This window comes from Chiloscyllium plagiosum, unplaced genomic scaffold (assembly GCF_037043375.1).
Source record: "Chiloscyllium plagiosum isolate Xiang-an unplaced genomic scaffold, Cpla_swu_hap1 HiC_scaffold_39, whole genome shotgun sequence".
NCBI classification, from domain to species: Eukaryota; Metazoa; Chordata; class Chondrichthyes; order Orectolobiformes; family Hemiscylliidae; genus Chiloscyllium; species Chiloscyllium plagiosum.
This window is the reverse complement of record NW_028270177.1, coordinates 16,337,368-16,355,047: the sequence shown is the minus strand read 5'-3', so window position 1 is coordinate 16,355,047 and position 17,680 is coordinate 16,337,368. Positions and strand designations below refer to the sequence as shown.

At 39.6% G+C, this 17,680-nt stretch overlaps 1 protein-coding gene across 2 annotated transcripts in view; it reads left to right on the top strand.

Moving 5' to 3' along the window:
* The window catches only part of igdcc4 (immunoglobulin superfamily, DCC subclass, member 4), a 160,121-nt gene that overhangs the window by 24,009 nt on the left and 118,432 nt on the right, over positions 1-17,680 (top strand). Inside the window, exon 2 of one of the 2 annotated variants that reach the window (XM_043677316.2) lies at positions 10,673-10,987. In XM_043677316.2, coding sequence (XP_043533251.2) covers positions 10,673-10,987 — 315 coding nt within the window. Of the gene's footprint in view, positions 1-10,672; positions 10,988-17,680 lie in introns of those variants that run through there. The other variant, XM_043677318.2, reaches the window with a different exon arrangement.

Below are 17,680 nucleotides of genomic sequence, written 5' to 3'. Positions count from 1 at the left end.
CTGCATTTGCAGGGGACGGTGCCGTGGGGCGTTATGGGTGTATTGGGAGTAAAGTCGGAGTGGACTAGGGTGTCCTGGAGGGAAGACTGACAAGGAGGGAAATAGATGGGGGCATCCTACTGGAGGTGGCGAAAATAGCAGCTCAGTGGGCGGCACGGTGGCACAGTGGTTAGCACTGCTGCCTCGCAGCGCCAGAGACCCGGGTTCAATTCCCGACTCAGGCGACTGACTGTGTGGAGTTTGCACGTTCTCCCCGTGTCTGCGTGGGTTTCCTCCGGGTGCTCCGGTTTCCTCCCACAGTCCAAAGATGTGCAGGTTAGGTTAATTGGCCATACTAAATTGCCCGTAGTGTTAGGTAAGGGGTAAATGTAGGGGTATGGGTGGGTTTCGCTTCGGCGGGTCGGTGTGGACTTGTTGGGCCGAAGGGCCTGTTTCCACACTGTAATCTAATCTAATGATCCTCTGGATGTGGATACTGCTGGGATTGTGGGTGAGGACATAGGGGACCCTATTGCAGTTGTAGGAGGGAAGAGAGGGAATGAGGGCTGAAGTGCGGAAGATAGGTCGGATGCGGTTAAGGGTCCTGTCAACCACAGTGCTGAGTAATCCTTGATTGAGGAAGAAGTTGGACATCTCAGAGGCCCCATTGATGAAGTTAGCATCATCAGAACAGATGCGATGGAAATGGAGGAACTGGGCAAATCTTGACAAAGTAGGTGCGGATGAGTTGGACTGAAGGGTCTGTTTCTGTGCTGCATGACTCTATAACGCTATAATATGCAGATTAAAGTCACCCATGATAATTATAGTGCCTTCTTGCCTGCCTCTATTATTTGATAATTTATACATTGCCCAGCAGTGAGCCACTCTTCGGGGCATATAGATGACTCTCTTGCTATGATTTACTTCCCTTGCTATTCCTTGTTTCCCGCCAAACTGATTGATTTGCACAAAAAGATCTATTGTACCTGTATCACTACCCATAAATGAACTGATACAATCCCTTATTAACAACACTGCCTCACCCACCTTTCCCTTTTTGTTTATTTTTCCACAACGTTGAATACTGTTGAATATTGAGATCCTAGTCATGGTCACCTGGCACCAATGTCTCAATAATAGCTATCAAACATATTCATTTACTTATATTCATGTTTTCAACTTCCCTATCTTGTTACAAGTGCTTTGTGCATTGAGATGGACTGCCTTAAACTTTTGTCTTTTAACCATCCTTACTTCTTCTAGTTTTAATTTCTGCTGCATTCGTCTGCACATAATCTCTGTTCGTTTGCAGAGTCAAAGTCATACAGACCTTCTGAAACAGACCCATCAGTCCAACTTCCTCTGGCAGTTTATTCCATATATGCACCATTGTCTGTGTGAAAAAGTTTTCTTTTGTTTGGCTTTCAAATCTTTCCCCTCTCACCTTCAACCTATACTCTCTAATTTTGAACTCCCCCACCCTAGGGAAAACACCTTTGCTATTCACCTTTTCTGTGCTTCTCATGATTTTATAAACCTCTATAATATCACACCTGAACATCCTACACTCCTGGGAAAAAGAGTCCCAAGCTACCAGGCCGAGCACCTTATAACTCAAACCCTTCAGTCCCGGTAACATCCCTACAAATCTTTTCTGCACCCTTTCCAATTTACTGTTTATTGTTCGTCTTTTCAGTACTCTGCACTCTCATTTCTTTCTGATTTGTGTGAAACTTCAATTGAATTTCCCCCACCCACCCGCACTAATTAGTTAAAGCCACTGTATGGTTCAAATGAAGCCTGTCCAGCCGAACAGCTCTCTCCCTTCAATACTGATACAAGTGTCCCATGAATGAGAACCCATTCCTCCCAATCTTTGTGCCTTGCATTTATCTCTCTCAGCTTATTTACCCTTTGCTAAATTGCATGTGGCTCAGGTAATATGTTCAAAAATTCTGTTGTAACTATTTACGTGTAATTAAAAGCATTTTGCGTACAAGTTACTATTCTAATGTTTCAATTAACTTTCTGTGAATTTCAAAGGGAAAAATTAAGTTCATTGTGGAGAAATACAAGGTCGTTCATTTTGTTGGAAGAGCATTGGGAGATAATACAAACGGATGTAACTCTAAAGGGGTGCTAGACCCAAGAGACCTTTTTTTTAATATGCTTTAGTTATTTAAAGTGACAAGTATGTTGAAACTGGTTACTAAAGCATACAGTACTATAAGCTTTGTTAATAGGAGCATTGAGTACAAGAGCAGTGAGGTTATGTTGAATTTGTATAAGACACTGGTTTGTCTTCAGCTGGCGTATTGTCTCCAGTACTGGATGCCATAGATTTGGAAGAATGTTGAGGTATTGGGGAGAGAGCAGAAACAAAATCATGAGTGGTTTCGGGGATGAGAAACTTTAGTTAAAAGGGTAGCTTTGAGGTGTTGGGGCTATATTGGTCATAAGAGAAGGCTGATAGGAGATTGTCAAAATTGAGGGGTTTGAGTAACTCTTTGCACTAGTAAAAAGATAGAGAATGAGAGGGCATAGATTTAAAGTAATTGGCAAAGGATCCAAAAGCAACACAAGGAAAATCTTTTTTAAGGTCTTAAAGTTCAATCAATGCATTTTGAAGGTTTAGCATGCAGGGCACATTTTTGCATGTTTCAGATCAAATTCAGGCATTGCAAAGAAAGCAACTGGTGCAACCTCAATGCAAATGTTAATACATCACTGCTGGAATGTTATTCAGCATAGGACGTTCTGCTATAATGCATGTTTTTTTAACGTGAATTTGCTATAAGACTGGATGTAGGTTTGCTCGCTGAGCAAACTTTGGGTCTGCTACATGGATGACACCTTTGTCATCACTAAACAAAACAAATTAGAGGAAACCTGCAAGACCATCAATAATACCCTTACTGGCATAAAATTCACAAAAGAGGAGGAAAACAACAACAAACTGCCATTCCTAGATGTTACAGTTGAGCGAACAGCCAATGGGGAACTTCAAACCAGCGTTTACACGAAAACACCACATGCGGACCAAATATTGAACTACAGAAACAATCAACCCAACATCCACAAACGAAGCTGCATTAGAACATCATTTCAACGAGCCATCACAAACTGCAGCACAGAGGAACTACGAAGAGCAGAGAAAAATCACCTATACAGTATATTCAAAAAGAATGGGTACCCAATGAACACAGTCTGCCAATTTCTCAGCAACAGACCCAAGCAAGCAGACAAAACATATCCAGAAACCCTAGCCACTCTCCCCTACATCAAAGACATCTCGGAAATAACTGCCAGACTACTCCGATCCCTTGGCATCATGGTAGCCCACAAACCCACCAACAGCAGCTAATGAACTTGAAAGACCCTATACAGAAAACAAGCAAAACTAATGTCATTTACAAATACCATGCAAGAACTGGAACAAACACTACATTGGACAAACAGGCAGAAAACTAGCCACCAGGATACATGAACATCAACTAGCCACAAAAGGACATGACCCTCTCTCACTAGTATCCTGACATACAGATGAGGAAGGACGTCACTTTGATTGTGACAACACATCTATCTTAGAACAAGCCTAACAGAGATACGCATGAGAATTCCTAGAAGCATGGCATTCCAACCGGAACTCTATCAACAAACACATCGAGTTTGACCCCATCTACCACCCCCGAGAAAGAGAAAGGAAACATGAAATGACGTTACCACAGGAAATGACATCACCACAAGAAATGACATCACCAACCCCAAAAAAACCCAAACATATAAATAGAAAGCAGGAATTATCAGCAGTGCTTTGCATGGAGGCCCACTGAAGATGTTGCCTAGTAGGGTGACGAAACATCTGCAAATGAACGTTCCAGCTCAGTGAGCAAACCTACATCCAGAACCTCAACCTGAGCTACAAATCTTCTCAAAACTCACTGCACTATAACACGATTGACAAATTGGGGACAATATTTCTAAAGTGCGAACTTCTAAAACACATGTTGGCTATAACACAATTACATTGCCAACATTTTCAGCGCTGTTTCTAAAGTGCAATTTTTCTATAATGTGGGGGTACACAAGAACACAATTATTGCGTTAAGAAGAACTGCCTATATACTGATAGTTTAAAACAGTACATAATGTGACTAACTGCAACATGCAGTAAATGCCACACCAAATGGAGGCAATACCATCTTTATAACTCATGAGAAATCGTCATGTGTCCATTTGTAATGTGCATGTTTAAGGTAACTGATTTGCAACCTGCGCAAGTAAATCCTGCCAAGTTCTGGTTGCAGATTGACACTGTAGTGCTCAACTGAGGTAGTTCTATGTTGTCATCCCCAATTAAGCCTATCTACATGCTCAGGTGAATGCAAAGATCGAGTGGTCTTAATTGAAGAAGAAACACTGCAAATGTAATGACTTACAATTAACCCTCATCATGGTGATCTCCACCACAGCTACAACAAGGAGGGGGCTGATTCACCAACTGTTGGACCAATCTGATCAACATTGCTATCCAGCCAGCTGTCCCTGCCCCACTCCTCACCCACACTCTGGAGTCCACATTTCTGTGGCAGCAACCCCAAAAAACCCAAACATATAAATTGAAAGCAGGGATTATCAGCAGTGCTTTGCCTGGAGGCCCACTGAAGATGTTGCCTAGTAGGGTGACGAAACATCTGCAAATGAACGTTCCAGCTGATGTATGCATATCATAGCCATGTGCTATAATTAGTGATGGTTGAGGCTCCAATTTCTTTTCATCACGTAGTTGACCAAGAATCTCTCCTACTACCACCTGCCATTATTTTGGATGATGATACACAATCTGTTTGACCATGTCATTAATGCAGCTTCCTTGGCCTTTAGGTCCTGGAATGGGACTTGAACCTGGAGTTTCTGGCTCAGGTGGGGCTACTACTTAACCGCATCACAAGACCACCAGTTGGGCTATGCAGACAGCAATATCAGTTTTAAAAAAAATTATATCTGTTGAGATGTGGTTTTAGAATTTGTTCTGGAAAGAGAATATTTGATAAAATCAGGAACAGTATTCAGCAGGTTGACTTTAAATTGCTTTCTTTTTCATTCATAAACTTTAAAAGGGCATTTAATTTCTGCTATGAATTAATTTGCCATGTTTATTGTTAAGTCCAGTAAAACTGTCAGGTTTCACTAAAATTGTCAGGTTTCTGATAATCTAATCCTTGGTATTGTAATATTTTTCATGACTCTGACTCTATAAGTAGGAATGTAGCAAATTGGAAGAAAATAATTGGTCCCTTTGAATTGCCCAAGTTGAGTTTAATTAGTACTACTTCTACCCACTTAATAATTTTTTCCTGCTCACTCTAAGATGTGGGTGGCATCCTCTGAATCCATTGCCGTTACCAATTCTTTCAGTAAATTTGAGTTTCAGCCCAATTACATATTTATGTGGCTCTAATATCCAGATATTTATTGGATTCTTTAATCTGCTTTGCTGTAACTTTTTCATATTTAGAAGTTTTTTTTACAAAAAAAATTCCCTACAGTAATCAATACTGTTCTTGTGTGGATTTATGGAGTTAACTGCTGTAGCTGATCTGTAAAAGCTTGTGAAGTAAAGCTGTTTTCTGTTACTATATATCTTAGTGTGTGAGTAAGCAAGTGTATTCTGCAAGAATTGTTCCTCAGCAACAATTTCGAGAGTTAGCTTGCTTACCTAATATCATAGAAGATCATTAAAGTCAGGCTAAGTGAGAGATCAGCTTTGCACTGCATGTGAATTTTCCTCCGTGTAATTTAATAGCAGGTTTGGTGCCCATTGTTATGAGTATGTGTTGGAGATACTGAAAAGTGATTAAGTGCCTCTGCAAAGCATGTGTACAAGAGAGAATCATAGAATCATAGTGTCATACAACATGGCGACAGACCCTTTGGTCCAACTTGTACACACTGACTTTGTTCCCAAACTAAACTCATCCCACCTGCCTGCAAAGATAAGTGGGAAAATGGAGGACTGGGAAGCTTTTAAAGAACAGCAGAGGATTACTAAGAAGGAAATACGCAGAGAAAAAAAAGAGGTACAAAGGTAAACTGGCCAATAATATAAAGGAGGGTAGTAAAAGATTTTTTAGGTATGTGAAAGGCAAAAGAATGGTTAAGACTAAAATTGGGCCCTTGAAGACAGAAACAGGGGAATATATTACAGGGAACAAAGAAATGGCAGAAGAATTGAATTGGTACTTCAGATCTGTGTTCACTGGGGAAGACACAAGCAATCTCCCTGAGGTAACAGTGGCTGAAGGACCTGAACTTAAGGGAATTTATATTTGCCAGGATTTGGTGTTGGAGAGACTGTTAGGTCTGAAGGTTGATAAGTCCCTGGGCCTGATGGTCTACATCCCAGGGTACTGAAGGAGGTGGCTCGAGAAATTGTGGATGCGTTGGTGATTATTTTCCAGAGTTTGATAGATTCGGGAATCGGTTCCTGCGGATTGGAGGGTGGCTAATGTTGTACCACTCTTTAGGAAAGGTGGGAGAGAGAAAGCAGGAAATTATAGACCAGTTAGTCTGACCTCAGTGGTGGGAAAGAGGATGGAGTCTATTATAAAGGATGAAATTATGACACATCTGGATAGTAGTAACAGGATAGGTCAGAGTCAGCATGGATTTATGAAGAGGAAATCATGCTTGACTAATCTTCTGGAATTTTTTGAGGATGTAACTCTGAAGATGGACGAGGGAAATCCAGTTGATGTAGTGTACCTGGACTTTCAGAAAGCTTTTGATAAAGTCCCACATAGGAGGTTAGTGAGCAAAATTAGGGCATTGGTATTGGGGGCAAAGTACTAACTTGGATTGAAAGTTGGTTGGCTGATAGGAAACAAAGAGTAGTGATAAACGGCTCCATTTCGGAATGGCAGGCAGTGACCAGTGGGGTACCGCAGGAATCAGTACTGGGATCGCAGCTTTTTACAATATATGTTAATGATAAAGAAGATGGTATTAGCAATAACATTAGCAAATTTGCTGATGATACTAAGCTGGGTGGCAGGGTGAAATGTGATGAGGATATTAGGAGATTACAGGGTGACCTGGACAGGTTAGGTGAGTGGTCAGATGTATGGCAGATGCAGTTTAATGTGGATAAATGTATGGTTATCCACTTTGGTGGCAAGAACAGGAAGGCAGATTACTACCTATATAGAATCAATTTAGGTAAAGGGGCAGTACAGAGAGATCTGGGTGTTCTTGTACACCAGTCAATGAAGGTAAGCATGCAGGTACAGCAGGTAGTGAAGAAGGCTAATAGCATGCTGGCCTTCATAACAAGAGGGATTGAGTATAGAAGCAAAGAGATTCTTCTGCAGCTGTACAGTGCCCTGGTGAGACCACACCTGGAGTACTGTGTGCAGTTCTGGTCTCCAAATTTGAGGAAAGACATTCTGGCTATTGAGGGAGTGCAGCGTAGGTTCACGAGGTCAATTCCTGGAATGGTGGGACTACCTTACGCTAATAGACTGGAGCGACTGGGCTTGTATACCCTTGAGTTCAGAAGACTGAGAGGGGATCTGATTGAGACATATAAGATTATTAAAGGATTGGACACTCTCTGGAGGCAGGAAAGGTGTTTCTGCTGATGGGTGAGTGCCAAACCAGAGGTCACAGCTTAAAAATACGGGGTAGACCATTTAGGACAGAGATGAGGAGAAACGTCTTCACCCAGAGAGTGGTGGCTGTGTGAAATGCTCTGCCCTATAGGGCAGTAGAGGCCCAGTCTCAGAGTTAATTTAAGAAAGACTTGGATAGAGCTCTCAAGGATTGTGGAATCAAGGGTTATGGAGATAAGGCAGGAACAGGATACTGATTAAGGATGATCAGCCATGATCATATTGAATGGTGGTACAGGCTCGAAGGGCAGAATGGCCTACTCCTGCGCCTATTGTCTATTGCATTTGGCCCATATCCCAACAAACCTTTCCTATTCATGTACTTATCCAAATATATTTTAAACATTATAACTGTACCTGCATCCATCCACCACTTCCTCTGGCAATTCATTCCACACACGAACCACTCTGTGTGTTTAAAAAAAAATTGGCCCCTCATGTCCTTCTGAAATCTTGCCCCTCTCACCTTAAAAATATGCCCCCTAGTTTTGAACTCCCCCACCTTTGGGAAAGGACTTTTGCTATTCACTGTATCTATTCCCCTCATAAATTTTAAAATCTTTAAGGTCTCCCCTCAACTTCCTATGCTCCAGTCAAAATTGTCCCAGCATATCCAGCCTACTTTTATAACTCAAACCCTCCATTCCCAGAAACGTGCTAAATCTTTTCTGAACCCTCTCCAGTTTAGTAACATCTCTCCTATAACAGGGTGACCAGAACTACACATAATACTCCAGAAGAGGCCTCACAAGTTGTCCCAACTCCTATACTCCAAGGTCTGAGCAATGAAAGCAAGCATGCTAATTGCCTTCTTAACCACCCTGTCCTCTTGTGATGAAAATTTCACAGAATTATAGACCTGAATCCCAGGGTGTCTCCGTTCTACAACACTACTCAGGGCCCTACCATGAGAACAAAGAACAATAGAGCACAGGAACAGACTCTTTGGCCCACCAAGCCTGTGCCGACATATTTTGCCCTTCCATACGAAAGCTGTCTTATGGGATCCATATCCCTCTATTCCCTTCCGGTTGGACCGAAGGGTCTGTTTCCATGCTGTACATCTGTATGATTCTATGTATTTGTTCAGGTGCTTCTTGAATGCAGATATTGTGTCTGCTTCCACTCTGGCAGTGCATTCCAGACACTTACCACTCTTTGTGTGAAAAACTTGCCTTGCACATCTCTATTAACCATCCCCTAGTAATTGACCCTTCCACCCTCTGGAAAGCCTTATGCTTTCCACTCTATCCATGCCATTCACTGTCCTATAAACTTCTATCGGTTGCCCCCTCAACCTTCTGCATTCCAGTGAAACCAAACCCAGTCTATCCAATCTTTCTTCATCGCTAAAATCCCTCATACCAGGCAACATCCTGGTAAATGTTTTTCTGTACCCTCTCCAAAGCATCCACGTCATTCTGGTAGTGTAGTGACCAGAACTGTACTCAATCTTCCAAGTGTGGCCTTACTAAATTTATATAAAGCTGTTGTATAACTTGCCTATCCTTATTCTCAGTCCCCTTTCCAATAAAGGTAAGCATGCCATAGGCCTTTTTTACTACCTTATCTACCTACGTTGCCACCTTCAGTGTTCTGTGGACCTGCGCATCCATTATTTATATAAGTTCTGCTCTTGTTTGTTTACCAAAATGCAATACCTTGCATTTATCCAAATTAAACTCCACCTGCCAATCCTTAGCCCATTGCCTCAATTGATCTAGATCTTTTTTATAATCTTAGATTCACTGTCTGCTATGCCACCAATTTTGGTGTCATCCACAAACTTACTAACCATGCCTTTTTATATTCTCATCTAATTCATTAAATAAATAAATGAAAAACAAGTATGGACCCAGTACCGATTCCTGTGGAACACTGCTGGTCACAGGCCTCCAGTCCAAAAACAACCCTAGTCCACAACCCTCTGTCTTCTACTGTAAGGCACATTTATATCCAATTGACAAGTTCACCCTGCTCTAACTTTACTAATTAGTCTACCATGAGGAACCTTATCAAAGGCTTTACTAAAGTCCAAGTAAATCCTTCCTGACTTCCCTTTTGAGAATGTCCCTACTATTCAAGAGATTCATTTGATCCGAGTTGTCTATATCTAATACATGATTCTTTTTTATTCTTGACTAGAACCTCAATACCTTTATTCTTGCATTGTTCCTGAATCTTACCAGCCTTAACTTTACTTTAACAGGAACATAATGCCTCTGAATGCTTGTTATCACACTTTTGAAATAATATTGAGAATAACTTTTTTTCGGTTGTGGGCCATGTTGATATATTTGTAAGGTAGCATTGCAGTGCTGTACCCTGACCCGAGGACAGTGAGAAACAGTAAGGTGATTTTCAAGTTCTGAAAGGCATAAATAGCCATTGACGTCATGGAATATACAAATATCCAATGTAAGCCTTCACTGGGTAAGGATGTGCACTCTTCTAATACATTTATAATTCATTTTTCTATAGTGCACAGCTATTCATTAGGTGGCTCTCTAAGGGCTCTGGCCCGAAACGCCAATTCTCCTGCTCCTCGGGTGCTGTCTGACCTTCTGTGCTTTTCCAGCAACACACTCTCGGCACAGTGGTAGTGTCCCTACCCTGGACCAAGAGGCCTGGTTTCAAGTCCCACCTGCTCCAGAGGTATGTATTAACATCTCTGAATGGGTTGATTAGAAAAATAATTTAAATAAAAGTAAAGTAAGAATAACGTCCAGACATTCCTTTAAACTGCAGGTCAAATAAACATTGAAATGTTTGTTACAAAGTATACTTCAAATTATTATAATGTGTAAACTTCAGTCTTATGGTATAATAACATAATTCTGGAAAATCTTTGCTTGAATTTATCTGTAGGAATATATTGTAAAAGTGTACTGTATGGAATTGCACTAAAGAACACGTGCCTGTTGATTTCCAATAAAACAACAAATAGAATTTAGCATTTGTGAAGCACAGCTGTAATCAAATTCTGATTTTCTTATCATCTTTTTACTTCTTTAATCTAGACAAAGTGAGTTCTTTGGATTTGAGCTGCAGTGTTGGCCCTTTGCAACTAATATTGCAACCTAATCAAGCCGTGGTGTTAGACTGCAACCTTCCTGCTGTAGATCAGCCTGCAAACATAACGTGGAAAAAAGGGGGAATTCCTGTTGTGGATGAAGAACACCACCATATGGTTCCCAATGGATCTCTCTATGTTTCATATGTACCACGGGACTCAAAGATTCAAGGTGGAGACAGCAGTGAAGGGAGCTATACCTGCATGTCCCAGAATTCATTTGGGGCCATAACTAGTCGGACTGCAGTGATCAAATTCTCCAGTAAGTGATTTTATGGTCTCTTGGTTGGCTGTTAAGGGATGAGACATTCATTATGTATATGAGAAATCATTTAATGATATTTATTCATACAGTAACTACAGGATTATATTTTTGTTTTGCTAGTGAAAATTAAGTTATTTATATGAATTATATTGGAGTTATACAGCTGCACACATTCATTGGTTTGCTCAAAAAGTTATGTCATTGCTTTGGGGATTACGATAACTGTTGGAAAATCTTGTTGCATTGAGGAAAACAGTTCTTGACAAAAAGATTTTCAGGCATTTTGACTCCAGTTTTCACAGTGAACAGTTTGTGATTTTATTATGCTTAGGTTATAAAACAAATTGTGTATGTCTTCAAATTCATTAGCAATGTGAAAACTCTCCCTTTCTTCTGGTTATGTATTTTAAGCATTTGAAGTTATTTTGGAAATTAAAACAGGACTACTTGCATGCCGAAGAGAATAATCAGCAAGTGATAGACAGAACTAAGTGATCCACAACCAGTGGATCAAATCTAAACAGTGCAGTCCTGTCACATCCTGTCAGAATGGTGGTGGACTTCAGGCAACTTGCTGCAGGAGGAGACTCCATAAATATTGCCATATTCAATGATAGATGAACGTAGCACATTGGTGCAAAAAAGATTGTTGCGAACCCTTCAATCAGATGTGCAGTGTGGATGATCCAGCTCGATCTCCGCCAGAGGTCTCCTGCATCATAGATGCCAGTCTTCAGCCAATTCAATTAACTCCATGTGATAATGAGAAACGGTTGAAGATGTTGGGTATTGCAAAGGCTATGGCCCGGACGACATTCTAGCAATAGTACTGAAGATTTGTGTTCCATACCAGTCCAGCTGCAATACTGGCATCTACTCACCAACTTAGAAAATTGTTCAGTTTTGTCCCGTACACAAGAAGCAGGACGCATTGAACCTGACCAATTTTACTGCCTCATCAATCTACTCTTCATCATCAGTTAAATATTGGAAGGAGCACTCAACGGCTATCAAGCAGCACCCGCTCAGCAATAACATGCTCACTGACTCCCAGTTTGGATTTGCCAGGCCCATTCAGCTCCTGACCTCATTATAACCTTGTTTGAAATGTGGGCATAACAGCTGAATTCCAGAGGTGAGGTGTAAGTGAGTGCCTTTGACATCAAGGCTGCAGTTGACCTGGTTGTGGCATCAAAGAGGCCTAGCAAAACTGGAGTCATGAGAATCAGTAAACTCTCCGATAATTGGAGTCATACTTGGTACACAAGAAGATGATTATAGTTGTTGGAGGTCAGTCACCAAGTTTCAGGACATTTCTGTGAGAGTTCCTCAAGATCATGTCCTAGGTCCAACCATGGTGAGCTGCTTCATCAATGACCTTCCCTCCATCATATATTTTACTCAGTCTGTTCAGAGATGTTGCGACACGCCGCTGGATCAGGTGGGACTCTGGGCCTTACTGGCTCAGAGATAGGGACACTACCACTGCATTACTAGGGCCTTTTCCCTCCATCATAAGATTTGAAATGGGGATGTTCACCAACGATTGCAAACTTTTCAGCACCATTTGAGATTCCTGCAACCCCTGTGTAAAATCCAGGCTTAAGCTGAAAGGTGACAATGAACATTCATGCCACACAAAGGCCAAGTTGACCGTCTCTCTTAAGAATGTACTTGCTCCTTGCCATTCAATGGGTTTACTATTACAAGCCACCCACTGTCGACCTGGGAGTCACCATTGACGAGAAACTGAACTGGCCCATATAAATTCTGTGGTTACAAGGGTAGGTCAGAGGCTAGGAATACCTCAGCAAGAAACTCCCCTCCTAACACTTTACTGCTGGTCTATCACCTGCAATGCACATATGTGATTGAATACTCCTCACTTGGCTGGATAACCCAACGACACTCAAAGTTTTACAACATCTAGGGCAAAACAATCCACTTGATTGGCAACACAGGCATTTACGTCTTCCACTGCAGACAGTTAGTAGCAGTGGTGTTTAACGTCTACAAGATGTATTGTAGAAATTTACCAAAAATAATTAGCACGTCCAAACAATGATCACTGCCAGCTTCAAGATCAAGTGCACTGCAAGTTTCCCTCAAAGCCACTCTCCATCCTGACTTGTAAATTTATCACTGTTGCTTCAGTGTCACTGGGACAAAATCCTAAAATTCCCTTCCTCATGGCTTTGTTGGTCAACTTACAAGAATAGACACCTTAATTCAAGAAGGCATTTCACCACCATCTTCTCAAGGGTAATGTAGGGATGGGTAGGGGTGTCCAGATTGCAAGGGTGGGATGAGTTGTTTTTCGTTTCTTTCTTGTTTCTTTTAGTGATCTTTACTCTGTCATGTGGAGAACGGTAGTTGATGTTTAATTCAATAGCTGATTGGTGGACATAGTTTATTTTTTATTGTATTAAACTTCCTTTCATAGCCTTTGAGTTTTATCTTTTTTCTTCCTGATTATTTAGTTTCTTGTTGACATGGTTTGAGCTGCAATTAGATGGAATTGTGTGCCTTTTCTCTGCTCAGCAGAAAACTTGCCAGAAAATGACTGAATCGCTAGTTTGTTCAAAGTTGATCTTTCCTTTTTCTGTCACAGCACATAAAAACACAACCTAACTCTTGATCATCTGAAAAAAACCATGGGCATTACAATAAAACAGATGGGAAAATTCTGGAAATGAATTAGTCACTAAGTGATAATGATGAAAGACTTATTAATTTATTACAAGGACTGATTCATTTATTGGTTATATACCTATATACATTTTTGAAACTTGAATATAACATCGCCTTTTTAGGCTTGAAGTGGTTAGATAAGGAAAAGAGACAATGGATTCACAGAAGATAATGTTGTTAATGGATAAAAAAACACTTCTTGCCATCAAAATGGCGACTTGTCTTTAACGATAATCTGTGATAAAATGAACGGACAAAAGAATCTGTAAAAGAATAAGATAGTCAAAAGCACAAAATTTTAAATGAAAACAAAGCGTGCTGTAAATACAAATGGGTTGCCCAACAGCATTTTTATTTGTTCAGGCGATGTGCGTTGACACCAAGGCCAGAATTTACAGTCAGTCCTTACTTGGTATGAGCTACTGCCTCAAATCCCTGTTTGTGATGTTAGATACAACTACAGTGCTTAGAGAGAACTTCAGAATTTTGATTCAGCTATAATGAAGGAGAAGTGATGTAGTCCCAAGTCAGGATGGGTGAGTTGGAGGAAAACTTCCGGATGGTACCTTTTCCTTATATCTACTGCCCTTGTTCTTACTGCTGAAAGAGATCACAAGTTTAGAGAATACTTCCAAACCAGGTATTGGCAATGTTTTGCAGGTACTTTATTTGGATTTAAACAGATTGACTGGCATCAAATTATAAAAAGTATCATTCAATTATCATAAATTGTAAAAGTGAGTGAATCTCTAATGCTTCCTTTAATATGATTTTACAGGAGTTTAGACAAATCGGATAGTGCAGATCCAATTCATGAGAATGAATGATAGAGATTAACAAAAATCCGTTCACCTTGCAAGATCCATTTTGAATTGTGTGGACTTCTGGTTGCCTCTTCAGCTTCTAGTTCTTTTGCACTAGGCCTTCCATATCGTCCATTCATCATGCACCTCATGAAAAAGGAATATGTTGGTGCGTTATGTTGATTCACAATGTTGCCAATTTGTTGTTCTGCTAATATCGTATTATCACCAGAAAGAAAAAACTGACAGAATGACGACTGATATAGAGCAACAAAATGCTCAGCAGTAAGATCATTGGAAAAATGCATGTCATACTGGTGATGGAGCTAGTTTGAGACTGCAGTGTAGATGGCTGAAGCTGTGACTGAGCATATGATTTGGGCTGCTGGGGATGCATGAGGACTCGAGCAGTGACTGTGAACTGCTGTGCAAGTTTCTTTTCTTCATGCTCCCTTCCATTTAAATCACAATGGATAAAGATACATGTGAAACTGCCAAATAAATGAGTCAGATGAGCTATGTCAGTTAATATCTTCAAATTGATTTAAAAAGAAATGCTGATTCCCTTGTAAATTTGCAGCAAGTTCTGTTTTTGTCATGTTTCAAGCATTCAAGACGTTTCTTCCTCTGAATGAATGTTTAATGGTAAATAGGTTTGAAAGTAATGAGTAAGTGAATTGAATAATGAAAAATAGTTTGGACATAATTGCTTCTAAGTTTTATCACTGTGATAGCACAGTATTGTGCAAAAGAAAGCTGAAATTAGTCAGGCTTAAATGAAGTGTGCAAGTTCACAGTAATTCTACAGTTTTATCTGCTGTCTCTTTGCAGAGACCATAAAGAATTTTCCTCAAAAAGTAAATTCTTGGTCAAATCTCAGAAATTTGCTCCTAATTTCCCTATTGCTGTAATTTGAAGGCTCATTGCTAGGATATGAGTACTTGAACATGGATGTTTCATAACTCCTCACCAAATGACCTAGTGTAAATGTGCAAATTTAAGAGTGCAGGCTGATTATGTGACTTCAGGAGCATCACAGCCAAGATGAATCTGTTTTCATCTGTTATTCATACTTATATTGTTTCAGCAGAGGTTGTTGAATTGTGATCAAGGAATTTCTACTTTACCCTTTATTACCAGATTTCCATTGAAAGGTTTTTGAATCTAGTATTTTCCTAGAGATTGTAGTTCACCTCGTCACTGGATACAGTCATGGTGCAGCTAGAGAATGCCTGAAGGACTAAGCAGGAAGACTTGTTGGCTTAACTTTATCTGTATTTTATACTTAAATATGGCACCAAATTGGTTTGACTACAATAGAAGAATTACTCTTTTTTTTTTTGTCATCCCTTTTAAATAATTAGGTAGTTTTAAATTCTATCAATGAAGCTCAAATATAATGTCATATGGTATGTGCAGTTATTTGACTTGGTCCAACCATTACTACTACTCAAGTTAGAAAATGAATAATAACATACAATTAAGAATCAGAATTTCAATTCTGAAACAAATTGTGATCAAGAAATTTAGCCTACTTTGCTGATAAAACTGAATCAGTCACCATCTATGGAATGAATAGTCAAGATGACATTTCAAGTTGACTTTTCTTCAGAACTGAGAGCCTATCTGGAGATGGCAAGATTTCTTATATTGAAGTAACAACATAGTGTAGGACTTGACAAGTTATTTTCAGAGTAACCTTAGACTATTTTGCACAATTTGACTTGGGGATGCTGACTTTAAAGATTTCATATGCTTTATTTAATAGAACCAAGTATTTGTTTCCAGTGCAAAAATGGTTGCTGCGATCCACCTCTGCATGTGTGGTTACACATCACTTTGGGAGGACAGGCACTGTGATCAGTTGGAGAACTGCAACCATTATCAAAAATGCATCAGTATAGATGGCAAGCTATCTACAAATGCTGAAAACAGACAATAGGATTTAAAACTATTTGGTCAGATTTGTGGAACATGTGATTTGATGTTCCTCAAGGAAAAATGTTGAGAATAATGTTTATCATTATTTACATATTTGGGAAACAGAGTGCAGTTTAGAGTTTGCAGTCTCCGATTCATAGAGTTAATACAGTGGATGAATGGAACAAAATAACTGAATAAAAATAATAATTAACACATCTCCACATTTGATATTTAAATGGAGAATTAATTTCCTTAAGCCAAGTATGACGTGTGTTAAATGTTTTCAACTTCTGTTTGGAAGCATGATTGAATTAAATTAATTGTCAAATAACCTTGTACTGCAAAGCTGCATTTCTGTATATCCTTGTCTGCTGCTCCATCTAGCTGTGGCATTGCCCATAAACACAGACTTAAATACTGCTGCATGAAATATTGTACCAAAATTACTTTATGGATGACTTCTCTGCGCTGGCAAATATACAGATGAGTGCAGTTAGTCATATGATATGAGACAGAACAGTGAACAAATCAGATATCTAATAAGTACCAATGGATTGCTCTGTATTTTAGGATGACATTGTAGCTTCATGTTTCTCGTTGCAGTGAATTCCTGAGCGTAGTGTCTGCAACTTCGAAACAGCATGTCTATGTACTTCCCCAAATGGAACCAAAAGTAGAGGAAGAGTCATCTGGGGTTTTCTGTTTTGGGGTCAGTTCAAGCATGACTTTGACATGAAATTTAATCAGCAGGTTATGTTGTGTTACAGTGTTCTGAAGCAGATAAAGTTATCTTGAAAAATGTTGATGTGAATATATTATATATCTGTGTATATATTATATTATATATCAGCTTAATGAAAAATTTCATTTTTTTAATGACAAATACATTTTGAGTCAAGCTCTCCCATTGCTGTAATTGTATTGAGTCAAGTTCGTGCACTGATATTGGTGTATTTTTAGGAATTGTAATTGCAGACGTTGCTTATGTAACTATCTGTTGTAGAAAAATGACATAGAAAGATTTAAAATCCAAGGTATAACTTTTAAACTTTAAAGGAGCCTACTGTTCAAGTGAAACTTCATGTTCTCTTTCTAAAGCTGGCTTAGCAGTAACCACACCATACTTGTGACCAAAATCATGTTTTTGATATTTAATGTACTACTAAACATTTGTTATGTTAACATATATAATTGACAGAAGGTATTACTGTGTAAAAGTAACCATTGTGATCAGGATAGATTTACATTCTTTCCACAGATTTTCTTGTTTTCA